Below are 27,465 nucleotides of genomic sequence, written 5' to 3'. Positions count from 1 at the left end.
GCTGGTATGTGATCAGTTGGAGTGCAAAAGTGTCTTAGTACTTAAAGGTCATTGGGACCTCTGTGCCGTATTAGAAATTTTTGGCACCTGTGACAATAAGAAACATTTTCAAGTAAATTTTCCATTTGAGGTCATAGTTCATCATTGAATCTTGTATTCTTTTCATGTTCAAGATCATGTGTGATCAAGTTAATTATGACATCCAGAAAAAATACAGTAAAAAATTTTAAATGGTTTCAAATTTCCATCTCGATGGGGCATTTTACTGTTGTAGGTCTCTGAAGTTTCATACAGGTTGATTGTAGTAGGAACAGAATTAAAGTGAAAGGTTCTCGTTTATTCAGTTGGGGAGTATTGCTATTCATTGCATAAGCATTTCCAGCAGGAATTTCACCTTAACCTAATGTGTCCCTGCAGTGAAATGCAAGGATGAATTTTGCCTCTTGAGATTATACACTCACAGTCTGTTTCTGGGCTGTTTTGTGACCACATTTCCTAGTTAGGTTACAGGGCTATTTAATGAACTGGAGCTCAAAAAGCAAATCATACTCTTTCTACACTTCAAAGCTCTGAATTGCACAAAAATCAGAGCTAAATAGAGGGCTTACCAAATGAATCTAATTGGACAGTATGGCTATTTTGCCAGGTTATATATAACCAGTGATAGTTAAAATTCAGTGTATAATCATGGAAAATGAATATTTGACTTAAAAATACTATATGTAGGGGTGCCTGGGTGGCTCAGTGGGTTAAGCCCCTGCCTTCGGCTCAGGTCATGATCTCAGGGTCCTGCGATCGAGTCCCGCATCGGGCTCTCTGCTCAGCAGGGAGCCTGCTTCCCTTCCTCTCTCTCTGCCTGCCTCTCTGCCTACTTGTGATCTCTGTCAAATAAATAAAATTTTTAAAAAAATACTATATGTAGAGGTGCGTGGCTGGCTCAGTCATTTAAGCATCTGACTCTTGATTTTGGCTGCGGTCGTAATCTCAGGGCTCTGTGCTGGGCACGGAGCTTGCTTAAGATTCTCCCTCTGCCTCTCCCACCACCCCCCAACTCCCTCTTTAAAAAAAAAAAAACTATATGCAGTTTGAGGAGAGACTATACCTGTTCTAATTTTTAGCTCTCCCTAGTTATCAAACTTGGAAAACTACCATAGTTATTTTCAGAAAGTCAGGGAAAGTTGTTGTACACTTATTTTAATGTCCAGTTGCTTTCGTACTGATATGTGCGTGTTCAGTATTATTTGGATGTCTACAGTGTGCTAGACACTGTTTTCAAGACCATGTAACATTGGCTTTATCTGTCCCTGCGTCTGCACTGTGGCATTTACTGTCTGAACTAGAGATGTGGACCCTTTAAGAGCTGTTAAAGGACCACTTTGGCCCAGGGAAGAAGACTTATTTGACTTAAAGATTTATTTGACTCAAGAGTGAGGTGATGCAGGAGGTTTATTCATTTATTTGATAAATCAAATTTCAAAAGGTACAAAGTGAGAAGTCTCCCTCTACTCCATACCCAGTTACAGCATTAAGATTTTGTAATACCTTCCCAAAGGTATTTCCTTATATGAATGATAGTCCGTATAGGTGATGCTTCACACTTGTGTTTTTCCCCTTAGTATACAGTGTATCTTAGAGGAAATTTTCAATTATGAAAGGAGTTGTTTTACCTTTCTATAGTTAATTAAAAAAACCTATGCTGTAACTAAACTTACTCTGCTGAGCCTATCTGAAGAACAAATTCCTTGTAGTGGATTATATGGGGTAAAAAGATTGTGCTTGTAGTTTTTGATATATATTGTCAAACTGCCCTCCAGAGATTTTGTAACATTTTTTTCTTAGTGCTCAGCAGCTGCATATAGGGGTGGTTACAAAGTCTGGAAGCTGAGTTGAATTATAAACACTGAATGAACTGTTACTTTTACATAGAACATGTAATACATTACGTGCAGTTGATTTGTCCTTACTGTGTACTAGCACAGAATATCATTGATCTCTGCTCAGGCACTTGCCTCTAAGTGATTTAGGACTCTGAATTTTTTTTTCCTCCTATTTACACCAAAATTTCCAGATTTTGTAGCCCCCCATAATAAGAATCCCTATTTCTTCTTTTCTTCTTTTTTTAAAGATTTTGTCTGTTTGACGAGAGAGCGAGAGAGGGAACATAAGCAGCGGGAGAGGGAGAAGCAGGCAGCCTCCTGAGCAGGGAGCCTGATGAGGGCTTGATCCCAGGACCCTAGCATCATGACCCAAGCTGAAGGCAGGCAGATGCTTAACAACTGAGCTACCGGGCACCCCAAGAATCCCCCATTTCTTTTTTTCTTTTTTCTTTTTTTTTTTTTTTTAAGATTTTTAAAATTTATTTATTTGACAGCGAGGGAGGGAACACAGGCAGGGGGGAGTGGGAGAGGGAGACGCAGGCTTCCCGCCGAGCAGGGAGCCCGATGCAGAGCTCAGTCCCAGGACGCTGGAAGCATGACCTGAGCTAAAGGCAGACACCTAACAACTGAGCCACTCAGGCACTCCAAGAGTCCCTATTTCTAGACATCTTTGTAAACTTGGCACATTTTCTCAACTCATTTGTCAGTTTGTTTTAAATTGATGTCTTTGTAATTTTATTTCTCATTCCTGTTATGACTGAGATTTATTGAGCATCTTCTAGCCATTTGTTACCCACTCAGGATATTTTATGTCTTTGATGGGATATACCATGGCATATACAACTTGATCCCCCTCACCATGCCATGTGTGTGTGTAAGTGTGTAAATAATGTGTCGTTAGAGGTTCCCCCAAACATTCTCTTCCTTCCTGTGTAATTCAAATCCAGTATTTATCTGCCAAGGGTTTTGATAACCCTCAGAAGCAGTTGATTATCTTGCTTAATTTAACAGATTTTTATGTATTTGTGCTATGTACAGACTATCTATTTTCTTTAAGATGTGTTTTATTTGGAAACAGATTGATCTCTATGAAACATGAAATGCAAAATTGCTTATTTTGGCTTTTTTCCTCCCCAATTAGTTGGTGACAAAGTTCCTGCTGATATAAGATTAACTTCCATCAAATCTACTACTCTAAGAGTTGACCAGTCTATTCTCACAGGTAAGCATTATACATTGGAAGGTCGCTGAGTGTTGAAGTCCTGCTCAAACTTCAGGCTGAGTGAGTTGGCTCCTGCCCCTCCTGTTCCTTTTTAGGATTTCACCTTAATTCTCTCCAAGATACTTATTTCTTAATGCTTTAGAAATCAGGCTTGTTTGCCGTTGTATCGGGTTTAAAGGTATTTAAAAAGAAACTTGGCTTTCATCATAAGACCTTTATTTTTCTTTAATTTTATCAAAAATTAGCTTTCGCCAAAAATCTTTTGTTTTTACTTCCTAAAAAAAGAAGTTACAAATTCCTACATTAGCAGAGGTAATAATCTTAAGGTTGAAGTGTTGTCTGTCTGTTTTATGGAAAATGAAATAATTACTTACTGTCCTTTTTCCAGGCAGGAGGCAAAGTTTCTGGAGCTATAATTTTTTTCATTGCAGGAATACTAATATTACATCTAACCTATTTGCAATGATCAAATGCACAAATAACAGAAGTTAGCAATCCACCCCCCCCCCACGCCCCCGGCCCCCCCTGCCAAGTGGTGAATGTTTTACTGCCTAAAGTTTGCATGCTTAGATTTGAGATTGTTTGGAACATTTTTCCATTTTTGTTTGATAAAGGCACAGTGTAGGGTGGAGGGTTCTGATTAGCTGGAAGTAAGGTGGTCAGAAGATTAACTTCAACACAATGCTAACCTGAACTAAATAGAGTAATTAGAAAATCCAAAGGTAATCAAGATTTATCTGATTATCAGTTTTGAAAAGCAACTGAAGTCCTAAGAGGTAGTACTGTGAGTAACATGGGCTCTTTTATTGTTTCTCTATTAATAGCTTAGTTACTAAACCTCCCGTTAGCAGCAACAAGCTGAAAGCTGATTTGAGCCATAAAATGTTGGGAAACTGATTAGGTGGTGCATGTATTTTCATTGTATGCCTACAGAAATAATTACATTTTAAAACCTCTCATAAAATTTCTTTAGTGTTTTTTGTTTTGTTTTTGCTAAATAATCATACTGTAGTTTCAGGCTAGATTGAAGAAGCAGGTTTGTTGGGATATCAAGAGTTGAGGTTGGCTACCTGAAATTTAAATGAACAACTGGAGCCATATTTCTCGTTCCTCAGACCTGGCCCAGTTACACATTCCATAAATGATGTTAAGTAAGGTTGAAACGAAATTCAACAAGACATTGTAAAAGTTCTCAGTAGCAGCCTTTTATATACTGTGTGATGTTTTTGTGCTGATTGTTTTTCAGTTTTGTTTTGTTGAAATAGAATGGTCTGATCACTCACTGCTAGTGCCAGTATTTCTGAATCCGTGTTTTCATTTCTCTTGTCTGGCATTGATGAACAAAAATGAGCTTCCCAGTAGATGCTATTCATTATACGTATAATGTATCTAGTGTGTTCACAAGATCATTATGTTAGGAATAAGTATATTTTGACCTTTTTATGAAGTATTAGTGTGTATATGTAAGTTTATAACAAATAAGTATAAATATATGTTCACAGTATTAGAGTATGAACTTGATTCCTGAAAATAAACTCGATTTGAGTAGTTACTTCAGGAAATACAGGCAGTTGACTGGGATTCTGTTTCTAAATATTACTGGTCTTCCTCTTTTGAGCGAATTTGGTCTCTCACCCCCTTTCCTGAGTGTGGGGTAGCTTGAGTGGGGCGCTCAGCGTCTGGGTGTGCGTCACACGGACCTGACCATGCTTCCTGCACCCCCCGCAGGCGAGTCTGTGTCCGTCATCAAGCACACAGACCCCGTCCCGGACCCGCGGGCCGTCAACCAAGATAAGAAGAACATGCTCTTTTCTGTGAGTACTTCATTACGCGCGGTCACTTGGGGACATTCCCAGAATGTAAGATCTGCAAGGTTTTCAGTTGGTTTATTCTTAAGTAAACTCTCCACCCAGCGTGGGGCTGAACGCAAGACCCCAAGATCAATAGTCACATGCTCCCCTGACTGAGCCAGCCAGGCTCCCCAGGGTCAGCTGTTCTAATTGGCAAGTTTTCGAGGGGCCATCGAGAGATAAGTCACACATCTTTAGATTCTTATCTATAACCCAGAAAAGTAGGTGTTCGTGGGCAAGGCTTATCAGCCTATGAAAGATATTTTTTGAATGATGTGGGTGATATCTGTATGTAGTTTACAATGAAAAGGTATGAGTTTAGAGAGAGCAAATGTGGTAAACCATTTAATAATTGGGGAGTATGGATGAAAATTAACAGGGATATTTATTGTACGATTTCAGGTTTTCTGTTAAATTTTTTTGAAATAAATGGTTGAGAAATTTGTATTTTTGCTTGTTTGGTTTTTTAAATGCTGTTTCAAGTGGTAGGTTTTTGTGGGTGAGCATGGGAGCCTAATCACTCATAGTAAGGAAAGTGCTATAGAATTACAGTGGAAACAATGAAGTTGTGTCAGGCCGGCACTGGGAGTTAAAATAGGCGGGGGGGAGAGTGCTGTACTTGATTTCATTGATTTTTTTTTTTTTAATGCCAGTGCTTGAGTGGAGATCCTCAAGGTAACTTATGGGGCTGGGTGCCCTACTTATTGTAGGTAATAAAAGTAGGGGAGGTTGGGCTTTTGGCAGTGGAGAGTGCTTAGGGTTGAGGGCTGTATGGAGTTCAAAAAATGAGGAACGCAGAGGGGTTAGAGCCTGAGCTAGTCTGCAAGCCAGATTTGGTATGGTGAATAGAGATTCTGTGAGGGGTCGGGTTGGAGCTGCGCTGGGCGAGTGGGGAGCCACATGAAATGAAGATAAAGAAGAGCTGTACCTTGCTGCCTGGATTGTCGAGGTTGGATGGCTGGTTCTCTGAAGAGCAGCCTCTAGAAGGCCCAGTAGAATATGAGAGTCTGTGTGCTCTAATCAAAACCCACATGAGTCTGAGTTTGCTAGTCGGTGTTTAAATTGGGTGCGGTGTTAATCTTATAACTGGTTTCCTCTCCTTCTGACGTAGGGTACAAACATTGCTGCTGGCAAAGCCATGGGAGTGGTGGTGGCAACTGGAGTGAACACAGAAATTGGCAAGATCCGGGATGAGATGGTGGCGACAGAGCAGGAGAGAACCCCACTCCAGCAGAAACTAGATGAGTTTGGGGAACAGCTTTCCAAAGTCATCTCCCTCATTTGCATTGCGGTCTGGATCATAAACATTGGGCACTTCAACGACCCAGTTCATGGAGGCTCCTGGATAAGGGGTGCTATTTACTACTTCAAAATTGCGGTGGCTCTGGCTGTGGCAGCCATTCCTGAAGGTCTGCCTGCTGTCATCACCACCTGCCTGGCTCTTGGAACTCGCAGAATGGCAAAGAAAAATGCCATTGTTCGAAGCCTCCCTTCTGTAGAAACCCTTGGTTGTACTTCTGTTATCTGCTCAGACAAGACTGGTACGCTGACAACGAACCAGATGTCTGTGTGCAGGGTAAGTGGGAGTGATTTAAGACTCTTTGCTGGTGGTGAGTTTCGGTACATCCTAGGAATATGCCCTCATGCCATCAAAACATCAAAACCTTGGATGTGTAATATGATACCTTTTTTTTTTTTTTTTTAAGATTTTGTTTGTTTATTTGACAGAGAGATCACAAGGAGGCAGAGAGGCAGGCAGAGGAGGAGGGGGAAGCAGGCTCCCCACTGAGCAGAGAGCCCAATGCGGGGCTTGATCCCAGGACCCTGAGACCATGACCTGAGCCGAAGGCAGAGGCTTAACCCACTGAGCCACTCAGGCGCCCCAATATGATACCTTTTTAAGTGCTTTAAACAAACAGGTTGTGTATATAGCCAGAGCCCAAGGTAATCTGATGCCCCAGAGGAATTAGTCCTCTAATTCCTAAAATTGATTCATGAAATAAAGGCTATCTGCATGGTTGATGTGCTTATATTGGGGAAGGTGACCATAGACAGTCTGTAAATGTGTTAGGTGACTATGTTCCTTTTGTATTCCTGCTCCTCTATCTCTGAGGGCATGTATGTTACTGGACCAACCTTAAAGGAAGAGAATTTTATAAAGCAGCCAGTTCCCTCCATATGTGCCTAGCTAAAGTTCTAACTGGTATTTCCATAAAACATTGAATGAGACATGCTTTCTTGAAAGGTGAATAATTGCCTTTAACTTACTTTCTTATATGTGTTCATCCTTCTATTCTTAGGTTATTTTGACCATCACTAGGGGGATAAAATAAACTATTTAAACCTGCCCTTAGAAAAGTAGTAACTACAGGGCTCCTGGGTGGCTCAGTGGGTTAAGCCGCTGCCTTCGGCTCAGGTCATGACCTCAGGGTCCTGGGATCGAGTCCCGCATCGGGCTCTCTGCTCAGCGTGGAGCCTGCTTCCTCCTCTCTCTCTCTCTCTGCCTGCCTCTCTGCCTACTTGTGATGTCTCTCTGTCAAATAAATAAATAAATAATCTTTAAAAAAAAAAAAAAGAAAAGAAAAGTAGTAACTACAGAAACACTGATACCCTGAATTACGTTCTTTACCTAGGTTTTATTTAAACAGTTTTGTACAAGTCTTTTTTCAAGGTATAATTTCCCAGAAGGTACACTACTCATAAAAATACTGAGTGGAAAAATATATATATACTGAGTGGATACCAAAGATTATCTTAAATAATGAGGGAATCAGCAAAACTGGTTACAAGGGCATTTGAGGAAGTACTCAATAACAGCATAGAATTGCTATGAGTTAGGTTGCAAAGCCTGGTTAATACCCAATAGGGCAGTAAAACTACAGCTTATCTTTCCTACAGGCCACACAAATCCACAACTTCATGTAACATGAGTTCTTAATAATAAATAGCACAGTGGAACGATGTTAATATTTTTCTAGAATACTACATCTTTGAGTCTGTTAAAGGAATGCTTCTAAATGACATCGTAGGGACATGTGGACATCCTCTTGGCCTTAGTAACTCCAGGTTTTGGATAATACATTTTCCCACTAGAAATTGTTTTTATTTATTTTTTTAGACCTCAGAATTGCAGACTTTTTAAAATTCTTTTAAAGACATTTATTTATTTGACAGATCACAAGTAGGCAGAGAGGCGGGGTGTGGGGGGAGTAAGCTCCCTGCTGAGCAGAGAGCCTGATGCAGGGCTTGATCCCAGGACCTTGAGATCATGATCTGAGCCAAAGGCAGAGGCTTAACCCACTGAGCCACCCAGGTGCTCAGAAATTGTTTTTAATACAGTTAAACCCTCTGAATCTTTATCTTGCCCAATTTAAACTTGTGATGATTTTTAGATACACAGTCATCATTGGTGTTCGTTCCATCTCTGCCTCCCTCTGGCCATTCTTTGTGTAGTCCACATCCCAACTTAGAATGAACAGATAGTTGTTTTGTCTCTTAAGTGGTAAGCTGCTAGTCTGTCCTGGGTTTCACCAGAAGTACAGGGTTTGACTCAGCTTCCTAAATTTTCATTCCTTGGAAACAGAAAAGGTTGCATAAATCAGCTAATAGCTAGTTGGCAACTAATTTCAAACTGTGGCAACAAATGAGATTTCATACTAAGAATAAAAGAGAGTCCATAGCAAAAATGTTTTATTTTTATATTTTCCCTTAACTGGTTTAAGATATTTTCTATTAAAGAAACAGCCTGGCCTGCCTCTTTGTTCTCGTCTCCCTCTATGACAGAAAGCTGATGCTAATGAGTATTCTCCAGGAGGTTTCTTGCAGTGGGTTGCATAACTGCCCTTGACTTAAGGATACTTTCATCATCCAGTTCCTAAATGGTTTACTTGCTCGCAGTCTAAAATGCCCATGTGCGTTCAGATTTACTTAATGCGGATTAGAATTCTGAATATCTTAGAGTGTTTTGGGCATTGGTATAAACCGAAAGAGTTTCACTTTTTATAAACCATACATTAAGTGTAGTAATGCTAACTTGCTTTGATATTGCTTAGTACAGTTAATTTGCTTTCTCACATGTGACTTTGAATCATATGGTAATCATGCTCAAGAGGTTTAAAAAATTAAGGCCCTGAGAAGTTAGTAACAAATCCAAGGGTAACACAACTTCTAATAAAAGGTAAAGTTGGATTTTCTTATAGGAGAGATTGGTAGTTAAACCCAGGCCTCTTTCTTCCGCTTAATAATTATATAACCTGGAGCACGTGTTTTAACCTCTCTGGTCCTTTGTTCCTCTTCTGTAAAATGTCAGGCATCTTTGGTAGGAACCATTTGACAAGCTTCCTTTTTTAGATGCTGTATCTGTTAGAAAAAAATGTAGGTGTCACTGATCTGGCTGCATGTGACCTTGGACATGAATCTTTAACTCATTTGACACTGGTTGTATATGTTTGAACTAGAACCTTTTTTTTTTTAAATCAGGAGTCACTTTAAAATCCCATTATACACTTTCTTTTTTAAGACATTTTCTGTGTCTTGCTCATGGCATTAGTTCGTTCCAAGGCTGATTTGTATCTAAGTATATTTTTGAAATGAAGTTTTTTGGGCCACTGGCTGGCTCAGTTAGCATGCAACACTTCAGTCTCAGAGACTGTGAGTTCAAGTCCCAGGTATGGTGCAGAGATTACTTTTTTTTTTTTTTTAAGGTTGTATTTATTATTAGAAAGAGAGCGAGAGCACACGCGGGAAGAAGAGGGAGAAGCAGACTCCCTGAGAATAAGATCGTGACACGGGGCTCAACCCTGGGATCACAACCTGAGCTGAAGGCATATGCTTCACCAACTGAGCCACCCAGGCACCCCACAGAGATTACTTTAAAAAGAAAAGAAAAAAAAAAGAAGCCTTTTGGGGTTCCTGGGTGGCTTCAGTCGGGTAAGCACCCGACTCTTGGTTTGAGCTCAGGTGGTGATCTCAGGATCGTCAGATCCGAACTCCACACCGGGCTCCGCGTCTACCCCCTGTCTCTTAAAAACAACAACAACAAAATGAAGCTTTTGGAATTTCAAAGTTAGTACTATATAACAAGCAAATCTTGTGAGGCCAAAAAAAAAAAAATTACTGAGTAGGAGTTGGGATGCTCTGAAAAGATGTTTTAAATTTTTAAGGCATTACCTGGCTCTCATAACTTGAGATAAATATTTAAATTTATTTTAGAAAAGTTTGATTTTTTTTTTTTTTTTTTTAAGATTTATTTATTTGACAGAGACTGCGAGAGAGGGAACACAAGCAGGGGGAGTAGGAGAGGGAGAAGCAAGCAAGCTTCCCGCTGAGCAGGGAGCCCAGCTTGGGGCTTGATCCCAGAACCCTGGGATCATGACTTGAGCCAAAGGCAGATGCTAACAACTGAGCCACCCAGCTGCCCCCAGTTGAACATATTCTTAATTGTTCGTGTTTCAGAGGGATTTTAGTGTGGCAGAAGTAGAGTTGAAATAGCACTTTGTGTTTTTGTGTTCTATGATAAGATTTTATAGTTCCAATTTGCATGAAAACATATCTAAATCTGAGTTTTCTAAACTGGGCTTCTGAATTAGGATTGAAAAGCAAACCGAGGGGGAAAAGAAACCTCTTATCTTTAAGAAACTAGTTCATGGGACGTCTGGGTGGAACACTCGTTAAGCATTTACCTTGGGCTCAGGTCATCCAAGGTCCTGAGATGAGCCCCACATCGGGCTCTATGCTCGCTTGGCAGTAAGCCTGTTTCTCCCTCTCTCACACTGCCCCTGCTTGTGTTCCCTCTTTCATACACACACACTCGATCTCTCTCTTTCTCTCTCTCAATTAAATAAATAAAAATCTTTTTAAAAAAGAGAAAGAAACTAGCTCATGTCACTTTATTGTATAAAATGAAGACTCTATTCCTAAATGTGCGTGTGTATGTGTTCTGTCTTGGTAACATAAGTTCATTCAGCTCTGCAGCCTCCATGCTGTACACATGGGGTTATGGAGCTTCATAGAAAACGAGCTATTGCCACAATAAAAATATGTGGGAAGGAGGAGAGAAATAATTTGTCTCATTTTACTCAGGGAATGTTTATGCAGCTCAGAAATGTGAGTTTATTCTTCCCAGGCTTTTACTATTAGCTCTGGGGCAGAACTACCTAATATTTTTTTCTCAGCCAGCCATTTGAAATTTGGAATTCTGAGCTCTCTGGAGCACTGCTGTGTTTGTGGACTTGACTAAGAGTCCTCATAACTCCTGTGCCATGTGGGTTGTCTTCTGTGACTTTGGTGCCCCTGCTGCTGCTTCTTTGTTCAGCATTGTCAGTGATGCTGTTTTCTCAGCGTCTTGGATAGATGGGAAAGTGATCTTAAACAGCATCTGGTTGGAATAAGGGATAGTACTTCCAATGTTCAGCTTCAATTTATAAGTTTGTTTTCTTAAGTGAGAAATGCTTGTCGTAAAGATTATTTTTTTCCAGCATATTTTTATACCTTTTAAACATTTGTGCCTTTTTTCTGTAGATGTTCATTCTGGACAAAGTTGAAGGTGATAGCTGTTCCCTTAATGAGTTTACCATTACTGGATCAACTTATGCACCTATTGGAGAAGTGTGAGTAAACCTGCTTTATCATCTAAAGACCCATTGTGGCAGTTTGGGACTTGGATAGAATTGCAGTATATCTAAAAAGCTTTCTGAATGTGGCTCATATTAGTTACAGGAGTCATGATTTTTTTTAATATAATGCATACTTTGAAAGAGAAAACACAGGTTATCGTGTCAGACTTTTTTTCATCTTTATTTGGCTCCTTGGAGCCCAATTTTTCGAGTGGGATTTCTGTTTGTTCTGTATTGATACCTGTGGTGGAAGAATTTCATTAACTAAGAACTTCTGGTCTTTACTGATTGGTTCTTGATGTCAATCAAAGATGCATTCTTTTATTATCTCCAGCATCAGATTTCTAAGAGCCGTTACTCAGATTCTTTAGAATACTTGCCAGGATCTTGTCCACAAAATTGTATAATTAAGTAAAAATCAATAGAGATGACCACACTACACTCTAAAAGTATTTTCTTTTGATAGGCATAAAGATGATAAACCAGTTAAATGTCATCAATATGATGGTCTTGTGGAATTGGCAACAATTTGTGCTCTTTGTAATGATTCTGCGTTGGATTACAATGAGGTAAGGCTTCTCATAAATGAGAAAGTAGACCTGGCTGTTCTGGTTCAAGGGTGGGGTGGGTGGAATGAAAATCCAGCCTTCCTTCCTCCCTTTGGAAAGTAAGGGCTCCTGATTTTATTTCCTCTTTCCATTTTATCCAAGTCAGCGTGGCCTAGCCAAAGAAAGCGGAAAGCCTTTCCTATGTCCCCTGACTGAGCATTGCATTCGCTTCGCTAAGAGTCACAGTGTATGTGGCGCGCTCTTCTGCTGTGGCGCAGCTGCTATACATGAGGAAAACCTCGAATGAACAGGGCATGTTTTCTTCACAGTATAGGGTATTGATTTCTTTTCTTTTCTTTTCTTTTTTTAAGATGGGGACTGTTACATCCTTGACAAGCTGAGGGTTAGAGGGTTGTTTTGATGGTGATGATAATGATACAAAATTTAACCAACAAGAATCCTTTTTTCCCTTTTTACTTATATAGTAATCGCTGGTTTCTGTCTAAAATTAGGCAAGCCAGTTCCCAACAGAAACCCCACGTGAACTCTGTAGAATGATAACACACAGTGACACATGCTTTTTGCAGGCTCTGTTTGAATTAATACTGTGACTAGTGGGTTCTCATAGTTAAAGGAAATAAAAAGCCTAGTTGTTAGAATAAGATAACATATTTTGAGTATATTTTTAATTATCTGCGTCATATGCTCCAGAGTCGATAAAAACAGCCCCTAAAAGAATGACGTGAAGAAGTTGTCCCTCCAATAGAAAGTCTTCATTAATGAAAAGCTTATTTACTACTTTTGTACTTTCTGTGCTTTTAACCAATACAGGCAAAGGGTGTGTATGAAAAAGTTGGAGAAGCTACAGAGACTGCTCTCACTTGCCTAGTAGAGAAGATGAATGTATTTGATACTGAATTGAAGGGTCTTTCTAAAATAGAGCGAGCAAATGCCTGCAACTCGGTAAGTATTGTAGCTCGGTGTGTTGTCAGTGCTGCCCTGTGCTCCCCACTCACAGACAGCTAAGATACACGTACCTTATCTCCCCCGACTTGCGGCATCTCCTTCCCCACGTTTGCTCTCAGGTCAGATGATCAGCTATCTGACCAAGAATGTAGGTTTCGCTAGATATTTTCCATACACAGTCATCGTGCCCCCAAGGTCTGTCTTCTCTGAGCCTCCGGCACTGTGAGTCCGCTGTCCTCGCTCCTGCGGTGCCCCAAGCCCCACCCCCTCTCCTGCGTTATCACTTTTCCGCCTAGTCTCCACCGATCTTTATCAGCGTAGGACAAATAGTAGTATGGTTTTTATCTTAAAACTTTTTTGGACTTTATTTCCCCCATTAGCACCCAGCTTCTTTTCTCTTCTAGAAAATTTCTCAAAGCAGCCATTTTACTGTATTCTTATGTTTCACTTTTTCTGTTTTCTCGAATCTGCTCCATTCAAGCTCTGTAAGCATTTTGGTGAGCACACCAAACCTCCCGCTGTGAAAGGGGCTTTAAGACTATCCAGTCCAGGGGCGCCTGGGTGGCTCAGTTGGTTGGGCAACCGCCTTCGGCTCAGGTCAGGGTCCCGGAGTCCCAGGATCGAGTCCCGCATCGGGCTCCCAGCTCCATGGGGAGTCTGCTTCTCCCTCTGACCTTCCCGCCTCTCATGCTCTCTCTCACTGTCTCTCTCTCAAATAAATAAATAAAAATCTTAAAAAAAAAAAAAAAGACTATCCAGTCCAGCCTGGCACTTACAGGCAGGGAGACTGAGGCCTTCAGTGACTCCGCATGATCTTACAGGATGAGGCAGAACTGGATTCCTGCTCCTGCACCCCTTCTTTCCTTCATTTTGTCTCCTTTCTTGGCATTATTTGAGGAAGCAAAACTTATGCTAGAGTTAAGGACCCAGATCTCTGCTATAGTGAACTGATTCACATCTCACAGCCAGTAGTCTCCTAGCGTGAGGGTCTTGGGCAGGTCCTGTGGCATCCTGGCCTGACATATGTGACTTCCACAGGACGGGAGAATTCGAGGCCCCCTGTCTCCATTAGAGAGCTCACTCCCTGACTGGTGGTAAGGGTAGGGGGTGGTGCTGGTCCCTGGAAAGCCACATTGCCTGACAGCTGTATTATTAGTTGGTGTGACTAAGTGCAACATAAAGACTTAGCTTCATAGAAACTGAGGGTTAGAATTGTTTGATTCTAGACCTAGAACTACTCAATGAAGGGAAACAAGTAGTATCATGGAGCTTTAAACGTGGTATGTTAACTGTTATGACCACAAAAAAGGGCACAGCCATCTGTTCTCTTGTCTGCAAACTAAGCATTTTCTTGCTTCATGGCTGCCTTTGCCTCATATTTTTGGTCTGCAGCTGAGCGGGGCGGGGAGAGGGTGTCAGAAATGACTATCATGGGTAACTTAACTGAAAATTCCCACATCCAAATTCATGCTGATCCCCAGCCCCCAGAAAGGAGGAACCTGTTGTAGGTCCGAGGTAAAGTTGGGCAGGATCGAGCTTTTTAATACCTAGTGGACCATTTGGGAATAACTACCACTCTAGACCATTCTAATGCTGAAAGAAATGGCTTTGTTCACCCACCCACCCCCACCGCCACCCCATATATCTGGGGCCTGGGTCCACACCTTAGTCAGAATCACTACATTTCCATCAATCTTCCTTTTGAGCATTTGATACGAATGCTTGATGGAAACTAAACACGTAAGAGATCCATACGCGTCAGGTAATGCAGAATTCAGTGATGGTCTTTTTTCGGCTTGTGGCAGCCGGCTGAGAGGGTGGCTGTCAGTCCACTAATCACTGCCCACACTGGATGCTGAGGTCCTTGGGGATTTCTGCAATTCTCATTAGCTCTGTGTCTGAGTGGGGGCTAGGGGAGAATCAGGGTAATTCAAATCAAGACGGAAAACCATAAGATTATTATGTGGATGCAGAAAAGGCATCTGATAAAATTTCTGTTCATGATAAACTCAGCAAACTTCACCTTCAAGTTGATGGTACATTTACACAGAGCCTGTAGTAATGTCATACTCAGTAGCAACAGAAGTTTTACCTTCCATGTTTCTATTCAGTATTCTACTGGCAGCCCCCGTCTGTGCAATAAGGCAAGAAAAAGCAGAGGTAGAAAAAGACACAGTAGGGGCGCCTGGGGGGGCTCAGTGGGTTAAAGCCTCTGCCTTCGGCTCCGGTCATGATCCCGGGATCCTGGGATCGAGCCCTGCATCAGGCTCTCTGCTTAGCGGGGAGCCTGCTTCCCCCTTCCCTCTCTGCCTGCCTCTCTGCCTACTTGTGATCTCTCTCTGTCAAATAAATCTTAAAAAAAAAAAGACACCGTATATGTTGTAGGTAATTTGATTGCACACATGATCCAGACCCACAGCGTCTAAGTCTGCAGGGTACTTTTCTGTCCTCATGTACCCAAGCTGTCCGTCTCTCCCTCCTTGAAACATTCCTTCACTTGTTCTCTTCGCTCCTGCCCTCTGCCGACTCCCTTGGCTGGATCTTCCACCTCCTGCCAGCGGTAGGGAGGCCCCGGGGCCCAGTCCTCGCCCTCTCCTGTCTGCAGTTACTCCCATGAAGTCTCCCAGTCACCGTGCTGGTGTGTAATACGTGGCCGCTAGCACCTGAAACTCCTCAGGTGCTTAGTGGCCACACTGGACAGCCACATGAGCAGCTCTGCTAGAACATTCCCACCACAGCAGGAACTCCTGTGAGGCAGCAGTGCTCTGGACCACCTATTTCTGCCCACAGTCGCCATCATTTCTTGGATTATTTGTACTGAGCGGTGCTCCTTGTCCCCCTTCAGTTCATTCTGACGCAACTGCCAGACCTTAAAACCCTCCCTTGTCTTCCATTTTCACTTGTTACAGATGCCTTAAGGTGAGTTTTAACATCCTGCAACCGGTTTCTCACCTCTTAGTCTTGCAAGATTTTCCAGCTGCTTGTCCTGGAGGCCCCTTGAACAGGCCGGGTCCTACCAGCCTACGTTCCGCACTCTGGGTTCTCACGTTTTTACTCATATTGCCTTCTGGCTGTTTTATGTAAAGTTGTGATCTGAACATACATACATATTTTCCACCTTAAAGTTTTTTCTCCACAGCACTCTATGTTTACATTCCAGCGTGTCTTTCCCAAACTAGAGAGCAAGTTTAAGCTTCATGAGGGGGAGAACTTACTTGTTTTGTTCATTGTCATAAACCCCCAGTGCCTGTCACATAATAGGCGCTTAGTGAATATTTGTTGAATAAGTGAAAAATATACAGAAATTGCCATCCAGTAATATTCCATGGGTGTTCTCCTATAGGTCATCAAGCAGTTGATGAAAAAGGAATTTACTCTGGAGTTTTCACGTGACAGAAAATCGATGTCAGTTTATTGTACGCCAAACAAACCGAGCCGGACATCGATGAGCAAAATGTTTGTGAAGGCAAGTGTGGCAGACTGCAGTTGAGATGTTCTTACCAGGATTAGCATCCTGGGTGAGCCCAGTAAGTACAGTTGTTGACTTCAATCTGTAACATTTCCAGGGTGCCCCCGAAGGTGTCATTGACAGGTGCACCCACATTCGAGTTGGCAGTACTAAAGTTCCTATGACCCCGGGAGTCAAACAGAAGATCATGTCTGTCATTCGGGAATGGGGTAGTGGCAGCGACACACTGCGGTGCCTGGCTCTGGCCACTCACGACAACCCACTGAGAAGAGAAGAAATGAACCTTGAGGACTCTGCCAACTTTATTAAATACGAGGTTAGCTAACGAAAGTTTCTTCCCCCACACCCTGCACGTTCATTGTGCTCAAACAGCACTCCTTCCGTGAGAGGTCGAATGAGTCTTGCTTTTGCCAAGAAAGGGGCGTGGTTATTTGTTTTTCTGCAGCCAAACGCGTCGCCATTCCGATCTAGCTTGCTGCTTCCAACCTGTGTAGTTAACAGTTGAATTCAAGTCTGTTACTTTCAAGATAGAATAATTAAGACTTGAGCTAAAAAACTTTTAGAGCCTATTTTGCAACTCTTCTGTAAATTAAGATGTTTTTAAAATTGGGAATTTTTCTAAATATTCATGAGTTACTAAAGGTCTAAATACCAAGTTGGGAGATTCCTTCCACTTGTCTGTTCATAGAATTTTTTCTCATCAGGTATGTGGCTTCCTGAAGCGCTGCCTAAAAGGAATAAGGAGTAACTTGGGTATTGGGGGCCCCTAGAGTGGCCTGTATCAAAATGCTCTTATTTCTTGGTGTGTTTTTCATGAAAGTTAAAGTATGATTTAGTTACAAGAACGTAGTACTGTTTTTCATTCTTTCCAGTTAATTGGAACTAATATTGTTCCTCATTAGATTTCTGTCTCTGTGAATATTAACCTTAGGTACGAGCCACAGTTAAAGGATTTATTATAGGAAAATGCAGAGACTTTTGCTCTTGATGTATGACTGGCTCTTGTTCTACACCAGAGCAGAAACTAGAATTTCCTGTTTGAACGTAAGGTGATTCTTTTGCTGTAGACCAATCTGACTTTCGTTGGCTGCGTGGGCATGCTGGACCCTCCAAGAATTGAAGTGGCCTCTTCCGTGAAGCTGTGCCGGCAAGCAGGCATCCGGGTCATCATGATCACGGGGGACAACAAGGGCACTGCAGTGGCCATCTGTCGGCGCATTGGCATCTTCGGGCAGGACGAGGATGTGACGTCAAAGGCTTTTACGGGTCGGGAGTTTGATGAGCTCAATCCTTCAGCCCAGAGAGATGCCTGTTTGAATGCTCGCTGTTTCGCTCGAGTCGAACCTTCTCACAAGTCAAAAATTGTAGAATTTCTTCAGTCTTTTGATGAGATTACAGCTATGGTGAGTACCTTTGGACTCACACTACGCAGACACAGCAGTTTGTAATTTTGACTTAAGTTTTCAGTAACAAATCCCAGATTTAGAATATCTTGGATTTTTGTCATGATCAGGCTGTTTCTGTAGAGTTCTGTTGACCCGTAGTTGGCATGCTGTATGTTACCTGAGGGAAGATTCTGGAGTAGTTTAGGAAGTAGAAGTATGCCTTCTGAATCAGTTGTGGGGAAACATTTGGTGACATCTAGTCTTTATCTTGATTAAAGTGTACATATTTCTTTGTGTTTTAAGATTTTATTGATTTGAGGGGCACCTGGGTGGCTCAGCGAGTTAAGCCTCTGCCTTCGGCTCGGGTCAGGATCTCAGGGTCCTGGCTCTGCTCAGTGGAGAGTCTGCTTTCTTCTCTCTCTCTCTGCCTGCCTCTCTGCCTGCTTGTGATCTGTCAAATAAATAAAATCTTTTTTTTTTTTTTTAATGTTTTTATTGATTTGAGAGTGAGTGAGTGAGAATGAACCAGAGGGAGAGGGAGAAGCCCACTCCCCACTGAGCAGGGAGCCCAATGCAGGACTCGATCCCAGAACCCTGGGATCATGACCCAAACAGAAGGCAGACATTTAACAACTGAGCCACCGTAGCACCTCAAAAGGATACATGTTTCTATCTCAGGTTTTCTAAAAAGTGATTCAGGGTATAACTCTTTGGTGTTCCATAACCCTACCTGAGGTTAGATGTACTGGTCAGGCATTAAGAACTGCCCGTGTGCGAGGCATTTCCAGTATTCTTACCTACTGTGACTCTGCACCCAGACACATTCACCTTGTGTAATATTTGATTTCTGTTGATTATCTGAAAACTCGAAGAAAGGAATGTGTTACGTGAAGGCGGATGTGACGGGTGTCCTCCCTTTCCCCTTCCTTCCCCTCCTCCTCCTCGAGGGAACCACTGTTGGGAATTCAGTGTTGGGCGTTCAGGAAAAGTTTAAAAAACACGCGTGGGGATGATGGCTGTGTGTCTGCAGACAGTATTCAGTCCTGCGTGACCGTGACCGTGACCTCTGTGAACGGCATGTTACGGTTTCCCGCCTCCTGCGTTCTGCAGCTGTTCTACTTGAGATTTCTCTGTGTGGACACAGGTGCTGCGTCTTCACTGCCACGTGGGCGGTTTCGGGTTTGGTTTGCTTAGAAAAGAACATAATGAACTTTGAAGTCCTTTTTGTTCCACTTCCCTCTGAAGTCTCTTCAGCTCATGTGGCAATTTTACGTTTCCCAGATTTAGTGTGTTTTGTGATGCCGCCTTGTAAAAATGAGAATTCTTTGTCTGTGCCCGGAGGGCCACGGCTCCTGTCGTCGTCCTCGCTTCAGGGCGGCCGAACCTTTGTCGGGGATGTGTGTGACGTGGTGGCCAAAGCGCATAAACCAGCGGTCACATTCCCTTTCAGACTGGGGACGGCGTGAATGATGCTCCCGCCCTGAAGAAATCGGAGATCGGCATTGCCATGGGCTCTGGCACGGCGGTGGCTAAAACAGCCTCAGAGATGGTGCTGGCCGACGACAACTTCTCCACCATCGTGGCTGCGGTGGAGGAGGGGCGCGCCATCTACAACAACATGAAGCAGTTCATCCGCTATCTCATCTCCTCGAATGTGGGGGAAGTGGTCTGGTGGGTCCCCGCGAGAGATCACTTGTAGTCCTTTGAGGTCGGGGCGTGGGATGACCAGTTTTCCATATCTGTTGTTCGTACGGCAGCAGCTTTGTGCGTGAGTCGGGGGAGAGGGCCAGGCAGGAGGAGGAAGGTAGAGAGAGGTTCTTCCAGCCCAAGGGAGGGCTGTCCTGTGGCTGCCCTTGTGTGTAAAGGATGCCCTTGAACATAGAAATGAGTTTTACTGGGTAAAGTAACGTAATACTTTTGGCCTTCTAACATTGTGCTTGAACTCGAAATAAGGTATAACCCATGTTCTGTGGTGGCCCAGAAGTAATTTCGAGCAGTCATTGTTAACTGTCCATTGATTTTATGGAGGAGAAGAGGGCGCTCGTGCTGTGTAAGTCGTGGCTGAAATAATTTGGGGTCTCTCTCTTTCTTCCGGTGGAAACAGTATCTTCCTGACAGCAGCCCTTGGATTTCCTGAGGCTTTAATTCCTGTCCAGCTGCTCTGGGTCAATCTGGTGACAGACGGCCTGCCTGCCACAGCCCTGGGCTTCAACCCTCCCGACCTGGACATCATGAACAAACCACCCCGGAACCCGAAGGAGCCCCTGATCAGCGGGTGGCTCTTTTTCCGTTACCTGGCCATTGGCTGTGAGTATAGTTTCTATAGCGTTGACTTTGAAACCACATGTTTATGAGGCAAAATTTTTATCAATTCATTCCTTCAAAGCACATTTCTATCTGTATTAGGGTAACAAAAAATGGAGTTTAATAAACTGTATACCCAGTTTACAGGAGAGTTAACCCCTTGTTTTATCTGTCTCTGTCATTCCTTGGGCCTTTGTGAAGGAGGTTTTCAGATTTAACCTAAGGGCAGAAGGATGCAGGCGTTTGCCAGGGTCAGGCTTTCCATCCCCGGGCTGTGGAACTCAGCCCCGCTCCCCGAGAGCCGAGGAGGGAGCTGTGCCTTCATCCGCAGCGCCTGGGAAACACACAGGAGCCCCGGCCACAGTCCGGTTCCTCACACTTCCTATCTGTGGCCCTCCTGCTTCTGCCTGGCTACCGGTTCTTGTCCTCACTTTAAGAGCTTAGGAAAGTGAGGCCAGAGAGTTAAAATAACTGCCCTGGGGTTCAATGGGAAGGTGGTTTTTTTGTTTTTTGGGGGTTTTTTTAGTATGTTCACATGGTTTAAAATTGCAGAAGCACACTGTGGCATAAAGTGGGAAGGTTCTCAGCCAGTCAGTTCTCTTTCAATATTGAATTTCTCTTGTGCCCTCCAGAAATACTCTAGCAAACAGATCTGTCCTGTGCATATATTTTCTTAAGTGTTGGTGTGCTGTACACACGTGTGTGCTGAAGCCTGTGATTCTCCCTGTTTTTTGGGAATTGCCATGTCAGTATGCGTGTGGCTCTCTTGTCCCTGTCCACCAGCTGTCTCCTGTTTCCTTGTAACTGCCGGGTTGGAGGGAGTGTGCGCTTGTATCTTCTGGTAGACGCTGCCACACCGGGACCATCTCCGTGGTGTCCCTGTGTTGACTACCCCGTTGCTTTGTCATAAACTTGCTCCATTCAGAACCACTTGGTTGGGGGTGTCGGGGGGGTGGGGAGGTGATCCCAGAATCTGCCTTGGGTTTTGCCATGTTGCTTGCATTCTGCACTAACTGCTTTGGTGGTATTTCCACGAAACGGTTCTGCCAGGCCTTTGATGGAGCAGGTCAGGGGGTAACTGGGAGCATCGGCTTTCCTCCGAGTCCTGGGTGGTGTGACCTGGCGCTGCAGCACAGCGAGGCGCTCTGGAGGCGCGTACCTAATGCCGGAAACGTCAGCCGCCAGTTTGAGAGGGTCTTGGCTAGCGTAAGATCCAGCCAATTCCCGTAGGTCCTCTTCCTCACAGACTCTGGAAAAGTTGCTTAGTTTTTCATACCGCGCACACCCCTCTCCTTGCAGAAACCCTCTGTCTCGGTGCTTTGGCTGCTGGGAGTGAGCAGTTGCTAGTGGCTGCACAGGCTCTCCTGCGCCATCATCATACCCTGTGTCCCCTCTGCTGGGCACTGGCCCACGAGGCAGGACCTGCTGTGAGAGCGGGGGCTGCAGGTGCCGCCTGTGTCTCTTCCCAGGTTACGTTGGCGCAGCTACCGTGGGTGCCGCCGCGTGGTGGTTCATTGCTGCCGACGGAGGGCCCAGGGTGTCCTTCTACCAGCTGGTATGTGTCTGCCTTTTCTCCTCTCCCTAGGGGCAAAGCGTTACAAGGCTGTCCTTGAGCATTTTGTGGTTTGGGTGCCTACCAAATAAGCTTAACCCTCAGATAATTAGCAGTGGCATCTAAGATGATCCTGAAGGACCCAAGGCTTCTCTGGGAGATGGGGTGAGAGCTTGAGTGGGTCCGTGTCCTGGGCTTCCTGTGGAACGGGGACTAGGACCTTGGAAGTGTACTTGACTGATGACAAACTTGATTGGGCATTTGTTGCAGAGCCACTTCCTACAGTGTAAAGATGACAACCCGGACTTTGAAGGAGTGGATTGTGCAATCTTTGAGTCCCCATACCCGATGACAATGGCGCTGTCTGTTCTAGTAACCATAGAGATGTGTAACGCCCTCAACAGGTCAGTGAAACCTCGACAGGCTGGGGCAGGAGCTCCACCAGCCAGTGCACCGGGGAACTGGGTGTCGCGGTTGCTGGAGGATTTGCAGGAAAGCTCCTCCCTCCCAGAAAGAAAGAACAGGCAGCACCGGTTTTAAAAACTTGAGTCGTCATCACCTCCGGGAAGTAGTGGGAGTGCTTAACCACACGCTCCTTCTGAGACAGCGGGGGCCAAAAATAGGGCCTTCGGTGCCCCTGTATGCCGGTGCCCACAGGGAAGGCACTCTTGCCCTGGAGCAGCGGGACAAGTGGTATCCTCCAGTTATAAGCCAGTGGCAAAAATGGGAATTTTGGAACGGTGTCAGTGTCAAGGGCAATTGAGAGCAGCTTTGAGTCCATTGAAACGGAGTCCGCTGTGCCGAAACCTAGATTTAAAATTGGAAGTTTGTCCTACATCTGAACATTCTTCCTTTAATTTTGCCACAGTAGAAACTTCACTAAGTAGAATTAGGTCAGTGGGCAATGCCGTGTTCGCCACTGCCTTACTGAAGCATGGTTCGGGACAGTCTTGGTCGCTCATGAATAGAGCCTTTGCCTTTTAGGCGGGCATATTTCACGTACGACTTGTTGTTCTGCAGCTTGTCCGAAAACCAGTCCCTGCTGAGGATGCCCCCCTGGGAGAACATCTGGCTCGTGGGCTCCATCTGCCTGTCCATGTCGCTCCACTTCCTCATCCTCTACGTGGAACCTTTGCCAGTAAGCGCTGGGGGGACCAGGACCGAGGCTGGGGCCTCGCTGCCTGTCCTGCGAGGTCTGGGAGCTTGACAGAGCTTTTTTGTGTCTCAGCTTATTTTCCAGATCACACCGCTGAATCTGACCCAGTGGCTGATGGTGCTGAAAATCTCCTTGCCTGTGATTCTGATGGACGAGACGCTCAAGTTTGTGGCCCGCAACTACCTGGAACCTGGTAAAGAGTGTGTGCAGCCTGCCACCAAGTCCTGCTCGCTCTCGGCATGCACCGATGGGATTTCCTGGCCGTTTGTGCTGCTCATAATGCCCCTGGTGGTCTGGGTCTATAGCACAGACACTAACTTTAGTGATATGTTCTGGTCTTGACTGACAGTTTTACATAAAGAAGATGTTTAACTTAATCAATTAATTTTTTTATTGTTTAAAGCAACTGTCTATTTCTGCTGAATTTTCACATGAACATATTGGCTGGTGAAGGAGATTTCATACTCTAGATTTTGTTTTGCTTTTCTGACTCCAGTGGGGCAAGATTTTCCTTTTTTATACACATAATTAAAGTGTCCATTGACATGTACAGAGAACTAACACTATTTTATGCAAATATTTTTTTGTAGATGAAAAAGCATGTACAGTGTTCTGTTTAATACTCATCCTTGTATAAAAAAATAGTTGAGCCAGCAGACATTGTCAGCAAATTAATTGGCAGCAGATTTTAGGAAATGAATGTGTGTGGGTTTTTTTTTCTTTTTCTAAAACTAAATAGCATGTATTGTGTCTTTTGCATGATCATCTGGATTTAATCTGAGATCACAGTCTAATTTTTATTCATAAGCCAATTTTTCTGCACTGAGCAGAGTACTGCTACCTCAGTCAGTATTTTTTGGTTTGCCACTTCCCTCACTCCCCCGGCCCCCGTTCACTCCCACCCCCACTCCTGGCCCCGCTCGGCTGCTTCTCCTGTAGGTTCCGATGGTTCTGTTTACATCAGTCTTAACAAGAGGTATGCCTGTTCTCGCTTGTGCAGAAAACATTGTTCCAGATTCAATCGACTGGGTTCGTGTCCCCCCACGTAGTTTTTAAGGTTATTTATTTAAATGTCTAATGTATTTTATTGTAACAGACATTGTTTTGCCAACATTGCCTATTTCAGTGGCACTTCACAATCTAGTTTAAAAAGGAAAATAAAACATTTTAAATGGACAGAAAAATAACTGTCTTGTTTTTAACTTTTAAGTGGTTTAGCTTGAACTATAACAAATTGTGTCCAATTTTCTCTTAAGTTCTTAGCTCAGAACTTGAGTTTTCTTGTGCCCGAGGGGAAGGAGGATCGTGTTCTGCTGCGTAGGTAGCTGTAGGAACGAACACATAGGCACCCGTTGTCACCCATGATACTTTTTTGCAAGTTTCTGCTGGCCTGTTCTAGCCTGGTGTAGAGAACATAAGGGGGAGTGTGTGTGTATGTGTGTGTGTGTGTGTATGTGTTTTTGTAAAAATCTGTAAATAGCACATGACCAAATGAACATATTGTATAGAACTATTTTTATTTGAATGTGGCACTAACCAACACCTTGGTTACTATGATACGTTGCGCATGTTTGAGATCAGTCTTACCAGCCGTGTGTAAGTCATTAACTGTCCTAACTATGGTGTTTTCCTCCAATGCCTTCCAACATCCATCAACTAACGTGAGTATTCCCTGGACCCCTGATGCTTTAGCCTAAAGGTGACTGCCACTGAGTGAGCTAGCTGTGACACTTAACGAAAACGTCCCTTGTGTCGTGTACTGCTGTGCTCTGTGACTGTCTCCGAGAGCAGCAAGTGTGTGGTGCGGGGTACCTGTGCGCGCACGGGGCGGGCTAGCGGACCCGGGGTGTGACGGCTGTGGACTCCGTGCACGGCCTTGGGACGGCGGCTCGGCCAGATGCTGAGGAGCGTCTGGTGGGAGAGAGACTCGTCGGGAGGGCCTGGCTCTGCTCGCAGCCAGCCTAGTCCGAGCCAGGGTGAGGGAGGCCTAGGCAGCAGCTTCTTCCCTGTGAGCCCCGGCCTGTTCTTACGAAAGTTCTGGGGCCAGCTCCGAGATGCGATATAAAGGCTCAGTGTTCGGGGGACAGTTCAGGGATATTAAGCAAGGTGCCGCCGGCTTCCCGGGTCTGAGTAGAAGGGGCTGGTGGTCCCGGCCTGGCTCACTGAGGTCTCTGAGGAAGGGCGGTTGGTTGGTTTGGTGGAGAATATAGAGGAGGAAGGAGGGTGGGTTTTGCCGATTTTGGCATAAAAAGCAGTTGAGTGATCAAGTACAAGGAGCGCACCGTGGCTGCAAACCAAGACAGGATGTCTTGAGCTTGCTGGTGTGCTCGTCCGGGAAGCCAGACTTACCAGACAGCTTTCCCTGCTCTGGTTCCTTGATACAGTGGCATTTGCAGAAGAAGTGGAATGTGGTTTGCTGCCGTGAGAGACACACGCGGCCCCAGATGACCCTGGGCCGGCTCTGGCCTTGTGGTTTCTCAGCTTCAGGCCTGTCCAGCCCATGGAGGTGGTTCAGGCACCCACTTGGCTCAGCCCAGGCTGCTGGGAGCGTCCCCTTGTCAGCTCTGCGTCAGGCTCTGCTGCTGAGAAACACACGCACGGGAGCCCCCTCCTCAGCCACAGAGCTGTTGCGGGCACATCCCTGGCCTCGGGCCTCCCGCAGTGCGGGGCAGGTGCCCAGACCCAGCCTCACCCAGCCCTGGCGGGAAAGCACAGGAGGCCTCTGCTTTTGCCGCCATCAGGACTAGTCAGGGTAATGTTTTCAGACTCACCAAAACTTGTCCGTGTTCTCCTCGAGAGAAAGGTAGGCCTCGCACGGCTTCTTTGATAGGGCTTGGCCGGGAAGGTGGCGATCTCACGTCCCCAGCGGGGGTCCCACTCCAGCAGCTCGTTCTTCGTCTGCACAGAGCAGGGGGCACAGGGCGCAGGGTGAGCTGCACGAGCTCCCAAACAGGCAGGGCCGGTGCCAGCCTCCCCCACAAGCGGCTGCTACATCAACCCTCAGACTGGGTCTCAGCCCCCTGAATGTCCTTGCGGTGGCAGACCTCAGGGGTAGGCGACTACAGGCGTTAGCTCAAGGTCTGTACAGCACCTGCCTGCCGCCGGAGCAGTGCGCAGTGCCCTGAGCTAAGGCCGCCACATCATCTGTTGCCTTTTTAACGTAACCACCAGTTTTGTCAGAAACCACCGCGCAGCTGACAGGGACGGTAATCCCCTTCCTTCTTCAGAGAGAAGGAGCGCGGCTCCCCTTCTAGAACCAGGCAGGACCAGCCCCCTGGAAGGAAGGGTAGGGAACGGGAGGAGCCAGAGGCTTCGCACTCTGCCACGCTGCTCACCTCTGCTTCACCTTCCTTACCGTGTGCACTGCTAACCGAGAACCTCCCCTCCTCTTGCCCATCTCCCTTCCGTCACATCGGAAGCGATTCCATGTCTGCCTGCTGGGGTTCTTCTGTGAGCCAGGGTGGCCTTTGCTCTTTAGCTGGACGACAGGGGTCCGTGTTGCCAAGCCAGTGCTTCTAGCTGCTACCCTACGTAGGCAGCGCCTCAGGGACAGTTCATCAGAAATGCTGGTCTTGAAATCTTAAAAGGTCAAACTGAATACTCCTCGCTATTCCTTGTCACTATTAATCTTAAATAGTTATTCTAACATTTCTTTCCCATATATCATAAAGCTGATTTCCTCTCTCTTTCCTTTTCAGCAATACTGGAGTAACCGCTTCCTAAACCATTTTGCAGAAATATAAGGGTGTTCGGTTGCGTGCATGTGCGTTTTTAGCAACACATCTACCAGCCCTCTGCATGATTGATGTTGGGGGAAAAAGAAAAGTAGAAAAAGTCCCCAACTCATTGTGTGTTATGTGGAGGAAACGTATTACCAACGGGGTTTAGCTTTTAAATCAAAATAGTAATTACAAATGTACAATTTAGCTTAATGAATCAGAAAGCCTCTCCAGAGAACTTTGGTTTCTTTGCTGCAAGAAGAATGAGGTTCTGAAACCTTATCTGAGAACTCAGAAGCCATCAGCCAAGTCTCCATGTTTCTCTGTGCAAAATGTCATAGTTTATATAAATGTACAATACTCAGTTGTGATGCATGCCTTCAGTTGTAAGTAGCCAGATTTCTCTGTGGTGTCATTTAAACCTGCTACTTTTTAATTGGCCCTGTACAGTTTGCTTATTTATAAATCTATTGAAAACACTACAGGTGTTGAAAGGTTAGAATGTAGGCCTCTAGTTCATAACTTGTTACTTTTTTTTGAGTGTGCAAACAGCTATTTTGCACTGTATTAAATGTAACTTATTTAATGAAATCAGAAACCGTAGACAGATGTTGGTGCAATACGACTCTTGTGATGCATTTATCTTAATAAAATGCTAACCGTCAATTTATCACAAAGCATGTTTGACTTTAGACTGTAAATAGAGATCAATTGTCTGTTTCTGTGCTGGTAACAAGCATTGCACAGACATGGTTTCGGGTAAATAAATCTATTCTATGATAAGTTCACAGTGTGGTGCTGAC

The 27,465-nt window shown here is 44.5% G+C and overlaps 1 protein-coding gene across 3 annotated transcripts in view; it reads left to right on the top strand.

The window, feature by feature from the left end:
* The window catches only part of ATP2A2 (ATPase sarcoplasmic/endoplasmic reticulum Ca2+ transporting 2), a 60,406-nt gene extending 32,961 nt beyond the window's left edge, over window positions 1–27,445 (top strand). The window contains exons 6-21 of one of the 3 annotated variants that reach the window (XR_004278323.1): window positions 3,019–3,099; window positions 4,828–4,913; window positions 6,061–6,525; window positions 11,469–11,557; window positions 12,030–12,132; window positions 12,943–13,074; window positions 16,421–16,543; window positions 16,644–16,862; window positions 17,614–17,949; window positions 19,382–19,602; window positions 20,036–20,238; window positions 21,705–21,790; window positions 22,058–22,191; window positions 22,808–22,925; window positions 23,016–24,604; window positions 26,642–26,836. Coding sequence is in view for 2 of the 3 variants with exons in the window: in XM_032311489.1 (XP_032167380.1) it covers window positions 3,019–3,099; window positions 4,828–4,913; window positions 6,061–6,525; window positions 11,469–11,557; window positions 12,030–12,132; window positions 12,943–13,074; window positions 16,421–16,543; window positions 16,644–16,862; window positions 17,614–17,949; window positions 19,382–19,602; window positions 20,036–20,238; window positions 21,705–21,790; window positions 22,058–22,191; window positions 22,808–22,925; window positions 23,016–23,285 (2,666 nt within the window). In the remaining variant the exon portion in view is untranslated. Of the gene's footprint in view, window positions 1–3,018; window positions 3,100–4,827; window positions 4,914–6,060; window positions 6,526–11,468; window positions 11,558–12,029; window positions 12,133–12,942; window positions 13,075–16,420; window positions 16,544–16,643; window positions 16,863–17,613; window positions 17,950–19,381; window positions 19,603–20,035; window positions 20,239–21,704; window positions 21,791–22,057; window positions 22,192–22,807; window positions 22,926–23,015; window positions 24,605–26,641 lie in introns of those variants that run through there. The other 2 variants (XM_032311490.1, XM_032311489.1) reach the window with 2 other exon arrangements.
* The last annotated feature ends 20 nt before the right edge of the window (window positions 27,446–27,465 follow it).

The sequence above is a fragment of the Mustela erminea genome, chromosome 13 (genome assembly GCF_009829155.1).
Source record: "Mustela erminea isolate mMusErm1 chromosome 13, mMusErm1.Pri, whole genome shotgun sequence".
Classification (NCBI taxonomy): domain Eukaryota; kingdom Metazoa; phylum Chordata; class Mammalia; order Carnivora; family Mustelidae; genus Mustela; species Mustela erminea.
This window is presented reverse-complemented; position numbering and strand designations above follow the sequence as displayed.